Source organism: Actinia tenebrosa, unplaced genomic scaffold, assembly GCF_029948245.1.
Source record: "Actinia tenebrosa isolate PJP-AT-01 unplaced genomic scaffold, QUT_ActTen_1.0 PGA_scaffold16__25_contigs__length_10494907, whole genome shotgun sequence".
In the NCBI taxonomy this organism is placed as follows: Eukaryota; Metazoa; Cnidaria; class Anthozoa; order Actiniaria; family Actiniidae; genus Actinia; species Actinia tenebrosa.
In genome coordinates, this window is record NW_028292576.1 from 1,644,257 (window position 1) to 1,651,174 (window position 6,918).

Sequence of the window (6,918 nt, forward strand, 5' to 3'; positions counted from 1 at the left end):
CATTCTTTCTCTCTTCTTACCTTCTTTCTTCCTCTCTTTCTTTCTCCTCTCTTTCTCTCATTCTCACTCTACTTTCCTTTCTTTCTCTCTTTCCATCTATCTTCTTTCCTTCTTTCTTTCTCTCTTTCTTTCTCTCTTGGTTTCTTTCGGTTTTCATGAATGATTTTGTTTGTTTTTCTTTCTGTCTGTCTGTCTGTCTTTCATTCTTTCATGAACAGTTAATTTGCTTTCTACAAGAAATTACAACTCCAAAAAATCCTAAAAATTCAGGTGTTAAATATAAAGTTTTGTTGTCTCTTACACACAACAATAACCTAATGCCTTCATTTCCTCTTGGGACCCACCCTTTTCAAAACCCTTTCTTTGGGCCTAACATGGACAGAAAGAACTATGCAGATGCATGAAACTGAAGAACGGATAGAACCTCTAACTACAAGCAACAACAGTTCAGTGAAAGGGAAAAAGAGGCAAAAAAAGAGAAAGAAGCAGAGTTCACAAACCATAGATAAATCTAGTGAAGCCCCAGCGACCTGCCCTGATGAAAGTGAGACAACACAGCCGGATAAGTCCCACAAAGAGAATCGGAAGACAACAATTATCGTTGGTGACTCAATTATTGGTAAACTAGAAGGATGGAGAATGTCTAATAAGGACAATCTCGTGGTTATTCGTTCCTTTTCCGGTGCAACTGCTGATGACTTGAAAGATTATATAAAACCAATTATCAAGAGAAAACCTAATAGCTTAATATTGCATACGGGAACCAACAACCTTAAAAGTGATACTCCAAGTACCGTAACAGATAAGATTGTTGAAGTATGTGAAAGCATTGAGAATGCCCTTCCAGAGTGTAAAATAGCAATTTCAGAAATTACCGCTCGACAAGACTCCAGTATGCTTGAAACTGCCAGAATAGATGTTAACAAGCGGCTTGGATCCTTCTGTTCAAACCGAGGATGGACTCTTATAAAGCACAAAATCACAACCAAAGAATTGAATGACAAGGGACTCCACCTCAACCGAGCCGGCATAGGAGCCATCGCCAAAGACTTCAATAGTCATATTAAATCTAATTTTACTTGATCCTTAGGTAGAGTACCAATAGAGGAAAGCTTTTCAAATCAATCCAACGTATCAATTTCTGGCCATAACATACCAAAGGTAAGAGGTTTTAAAATGGCCTCGTTGAATATTGCTAGCTTACTCACACACATTGATGAACTGAGGATATGGGTCGCAAATCAGAGCCTTGATCTTCTTGCTATAAATGAATCCAGGCTTGACCCTACTATCCCAAGTTCTCTAGTAGGTATTGAAGGCTATGGATTGTATAGGTTTGACAGAAATCGTCAAGGTGGGGGTGTTAGTTTGTATTTAAAATCAAGTATAAACGGCAAAAGCCGTCCGGATCTATCTGATAACAACATTGAATCACTATGTATTGAGATAACGAAACCACACAGTAGACCATTTATCGTATTAGCTTGCTATAGACCACCAAATTATGACGTTTTAGCTTTCTGTAACATTCTCGAAAATATTTTGACAAAAATAGACTCTGAATTCAAAGAGCTGTATGTCTTGGGGGATTTGAACTGTGATTTAATCAATAGTAATACAAGTACACAGGCTCGTCAACTAAGACATACTTCTGAGTTATTTCAGTTACATCAACTAATTACTGAACCAACAAGAATCACCCAAAGAAGCAAAACATTGATTGATATCATTCTTACAAACACTCCAAACAGGGTTGCCCAGAGCGGTGTTATACACCTCTCTTTGAGTGACCACAGCCTGGTGTATGCTATACGCAAGATAGCTATACCAACAAATCATAAGCACAAACTAATAACATTTAGAACTTTCAAAAATTTTGATGCAAACAATTTTCGTAGGGACTTGGCGTCACTCCCTTGGGATAGCCTGAATGATTTAAAGGACCCAAATGATATGTGGTTAAAATGGAAAGAATTGTTTCTATCTATTATTGAATTGCACGCACCGTTAAAGCGGAAGCGCATAAGAAATAGAAGGACGCCTTGGTTGACAATTGAAATACGAAAATTGATGCTCGAACGTGACAAACTAAAACAATTAGCAATAAAGACAAACCAAAATAATGACTGGGAAAAATACAAAGCAAGTAAAAACCGAGTAAACAATGAAATCAAAAAAGCTAAGAAGAAATACTATGAAACTCACTTTTCACAAATCTCGAGAAATTCGAGCGAAGTTTGGAAAACAATAAATGAAGTCTTATCTCGAAAAAGTAAAGACAAAACTCGTATAACCTCCTTAAAGAGCAGGGAAAACACTTTGTGATTTTCAAGAAATCTCTGAGCTTTTTAACGCTCATTTTTCTGAAATAGGGACAAAGCTAGCCGGTACAATCCCGGAAGGACCACTAAGCTTTAACTATTACCTAAATAAAGCAAACTCGACCTTTAAATTACAACACACGACTTCTGATGAATTATCTAAGATCTTAAACTCTATATCAAGTAATAAGGCAACGGGCTTAGACGGCATATCTGTGCGCTTGATAAAGGAAGGTGCTCCAATTATTATTAATCCCTTAGTTAAGATTTTCAATCAATCTATAGACAGTGGTATTTTTCCAAATGACCTTAAACTCGCCAAGGTAACTCCTATTCATAAAGCAAATGATAGAGATGATTTAAACAATTATCGCCCTATCTCAGTACTTCCTGCCATTGCTAAACTTTTCGAAAGAATTGTCTTCAACCAGTTATATACTTATCTTAGTTCAAATAACCTGCTCTCTGAAAAACAATCAGGTTTTAGACCACAGCACTCAACGACTACTGCTCTGCTGGAACTTACAACTGAATGGCTTACAAATATAGATGAAGGGAAGATTAACTGTATCACCTTCCTTGATTTTACGAAAGCGTTTGATACAGTTAATCACTCTATCCTTCTCCATAAATTAGCTAATTACGGCATTGCAGAAAATTCATTGAAGTGGTTTAAATCCTATTTAACTGAGCGAAGACAGAGATGCAACGTGAATAATACATTATCTACTATAAAACAAACCCTTTGTGGAATTCCCCAAGGGTCAATCCTAGGTCCATTATTATTCATATTGTATATTAATGATTTACCAAATAGTGTACATTTTTCAAGTACAAGAATGTACGCGGACGACACATGCCTCACGGCTTGTAATACTTCCGTAAAATCTTTATCTGAGCAGATCAATTCTGATATTATTAGCATATCCAACTGGCTTGATGGCAAATAGATTAAGCCTTAATTCAACAAAGACTGAATATATGTTTATTGGGTCTGACGACAAATTACGTCAAATAAGTTCCAAACCACATGTTTACCTTGAAGGTAAACAAATCGCACGTGTCCAAACAGCCAAAACCCTGGGGGTTGTAATCGACCAACGCCTGTCCTGGGCTGACCATGTCGATCATATATATAAAAAAGTTTCATCAGGCCTGGCTGGCCTTAGACAGGTTCGTGATTACGTCCCCCAGGAGACGGCGATTGCAATATATAATTCGCTGATAACTCCTTGGTTTGACTACTGCGATGTGGTTTGGGATAATTTACCAAAAACATCAGCTGACAGACTCCAAAAAATGCAAAATCGCGCAGGCCGAATTATAACTAAGAGTAATTATGAAACTAGGTCGCGCGACATTTTAATGTCTCTAGGATGGGAAAATCTTCAAAACAGGTGGAAGAAACATAAAGCCACAATAATGTACAAGACTTTGAATGCTCTTGCACCTCAAAGTTTAAGAGACCGCTTTGAGTATCAAACTACAAAATATAATTTGCGGAAGGGAGAAAAGTGTTTAAAATTATCGAAACCAAACACTGAGTACCTCAAACGTGCGTTCTCCTATGAAGGTGCAAAAGCATGGAACTCTTTGCCGTCAGATATTAAGTCAGCTAGAAGTATAAGGGAATTTAAAAGAAAGCTTTCTTCTGTTGGACTCTCATAAACTTTTTTAGCTGTCTAAATTGTATTCTTATTTAACTCGACATTCTTGTAAAGCAATTTTTATATTGATAGAATTTTTTTTTTCGAGTATAAATAAAGTATCACTCACTCACTCACTCACACAACGTCCCCACAACGAATTCCCTATGTCCCCATAAGTTGTGTTTAAAATGTCCCCACGATTTTATCGTAACTGTATAGTTGTCAATATGGTATGTATAGAATGCAGAGTAGAAGACAAGCATAACCCCACAATTCTTTTTCTTGAATTCCATCTGGAAAGGGAAGTCCCCATAAATCAGTTCGGAACCATAGTCCCCAAAAGTTGGCATCGGTACGTATGTGTGTGTAAGTGTGTGTAAGTGTGTGCAAGTGTATGTAAGTATGTGTAAGTGTGTTTTAGTGTGTGTAAGTGTAAGTGTATGTAAAAGTGTGTAAGTGTGTGCAAGTGTGTGTAAGTGTGTTTTAGTGTGTGTAAGCGCGCGTAAGTGTGTTTTAGTGTGTGTAAGTGTAAGTGTAAGTAAGTGTGTGTAAGTGTGTGTAAGTGTGTGTAAGTGTATGTGTGTGTGTAAGTGTGTGTAAGTGCGTGTAAGTGCGTGTAAGTGCGTGTAAGTGTGTGTAAGTGTGTGTAAGTGTGTGTGTATGTATGTTTAAGTGTGTTTTAGTGTGTGTAAGTATGTGTAAGTGTGTGCTTTGTATGGGTATATATGTGTAAGTGTGTGCAAGTGTGTGTAAGTGTGTGCAAGTGTGTGTAAGTGTGTGCAAGTGTGTGTAAGTGTTAGTGTAAGTAAGTGTGTGTAAGTGTGTGTAAGTGTGTGTAAGTGTGTGTAAGTGTGTGTGTGTGTGTGTGTGTCAGTGCGTGTAAGTGCGTGCGTGTGTAAGTGTGTGTAAGTGTGTGTAAGTGTGTGTAAGTGTGTGTAAGTGTGTAAGTGTGCGTAAGTGTGTGTAAGTGTGTGTAAGTGTGTGTAAGTGTGTGTAAGTGTGTGTAAGTGTGTGTAAGTGTGTGTAAGTGTGTGTGTAAGTGTGTGTGTGTGTGTATGTTGTGTTTTAGTGTGTGTAAGTGTGTGTATGTGTAAGTGTGTGCTTTGTATGGGTATATGTGTAAGTGTGTGTGTGTGTGTGTGTGTGTGCGTGTGTGTGGTGTGTGTGTGTGTGTGTGTGTGTGTGTGTGTGTGTGTGTGTGTGTGTGTGTGTGTGTGTGAGTGTGTGTGTGTGTGTGAGTGTGCGTGTGTGTGTGTGTGTGAGTGTGTGTGTGCGTGTGTGTGTGTGTGTGAGTGTGTGTGAGTGTGTGTGTGCGTGTGAGTGTGTGTGTGTGTGTGTGGTGTGTGTGTGTGAGTGTGTGTGAGTGTGTGTGTGAGTGTGTGTGTGTGTGTGTGTGTGTGTGTGTGAGTGTGTGAGTGTGTGTGTGTGTGTGTGTGTGTGTGTGTGTGTGTGTGTGTGTGTGTGTGTGAGTGTTTGTAGGTGTGTGTAAGTGTATGTAAGTGTGAGTAAGTGTGTGTAAGTGTGTGTAAGTGTGTATAAGTGTGTGTAAGTGTGTCATTGTTATTAAATCTTACAGGTGCTGACCACTGCTGTGTCTACGCCTTGAGTGACAAGAAGCAACCTTTCTTCCGTTCCAAGTGCAACTACTTCCACAATCACTCCTGTTCGTCGTGCGAACATCTAAAATCTACCCTTGCTTCGATTGAGTCAAGTGTAAAAAGTACAGCTGAAAAACGTCCAGAGGAAGAACGTGACGATATGATATTTATTTGTCAGCAGTCAGTAGCCGCAATAGAAGCATGGAAACAGCACCAGCTGCGTTCCGTTCAACAAGATAAGCCCCGCACAGATCTTCTAGCCAAACTAGACGAAAACTCAGTTTTGATTACTCAAGACTGGGCAATGAAGTTTTTGCCGCAAAAATACAGAGAAACACAGATGGACTGGTTTGGAAAAAGAGGCATATCTTGGCACATTAGTGTTGTTATAAGGCGGTTGGCAAACGGTAAACTACAACAACAAGTATTCATTCATATTGTAGAGAACTGTTGCCAAGATACTGACGTGGTCATACCAATCATGCAGCACACACTTACAGAGCTAAAAAAAGAACACCCAGATATCACCTCCGCTGCATATCGCCAAGACAACGCCGGCTGCTATCACAGTGGCCCCATGTTGGCAGCTTGTTGCCTTATGGAGGAAACTACAGGAATAAGTGTTGACCGGGTTGATTTCAGTGATCCCCAGGGTGGTAAGGGGGCATGCGATCGCAAGGCTGCCACAATCAAATGTCATGTTCGCCAGTACATAAACGAAGGTCACGATGTAGTGAATGCAGCTCAATTAAGAGAAGCCATCTTATCTAACGGGGGCGTACGTGGTGTGCGAGTGGCACTGGTAGACGCAGGAGGAATCAAGCCTTTGGAACCAATAAAGATAATTGGTATCAGCACGCTGAATAATTTTGCCATCGAAAACAAAGAAATGACCGCGTGGAAAGCATACGACATAGGCAACGGAAAGATCATACCTTGGGCTAAACTAAATGGTAAACATTTCGCTAAAAATAATGATGATGTTGGTAGTGGATAGCGATGACAATGGCGATGATGATGGTGATAATAATGATGATGGTAATGGTGATAATAATGATGGTTATGCCTTTGATGATGGTAGTGGTGATGATAATGATGATGATGATGGTCACATGATGCTAATGATGGTCCTGGTAGCGAAGATGGTAATGATGGTGATGCCATTCGCGTTGCTTATGTTGTTGTTGTTGGTGGTGGTGGTGGTGATAGTGGTTTTGACAATGATGATGGCAGTGTGGTGATGACATGATGATTATGATGGTCCTGGTAGCGAAGATGGCGATGATAGGCGTTGGTTGTGTTGTTGTTGTTGTTGTTGTTGTTGGTTGTGCTGGTGGTCAGGTGGTGGCG

The 6,918-nt window shown here is 39.6% G+C and overlaps 1 protein-coding gene across 1 annotated transcript; it reads left to right on the top strand.

Moving 5' to 3' along the window:
* Positions 1-1,176: 1,176 nt before the first annotated feature.
* LOC148910537 (uncharacterized) lies at positions 1,177-6,641 on the top strand. Its single transcript, XM_089031406.1, has 2 exons — positions 1,177-1,354; positions 5,547-6,641. Exons 1-2 carry the CDS (start codon positions 1,177-1,179, stop codon positions 6,563-6,565), a joined length of 1,197 nt encoding a protein of 398 aa, XP_088887532.1. The 3' UTR covers positions 6,566-6,641.
* Positions 6,642-6,918: the final 277 nt, after the last annotated feature.

What these genes read in the sequence shown, in the direction of transcription:
- LOC148910537 (XM_089031406.1), top strand. Translation starts at nt 1,177, where the DNA reads ATGGCCTCGTTGAATATTGCTAGCTTACTCACACACATTGATGAACTG. An exon ending in GTTTGACAGAAATCGTCAAG is followed by an intron (nt 1,355 to 5,546) that starts GTGGGGGTGTTA and finishes TAAATCTTACAG; the next exon opens with GTGCTGACCACTGCTGTGTC.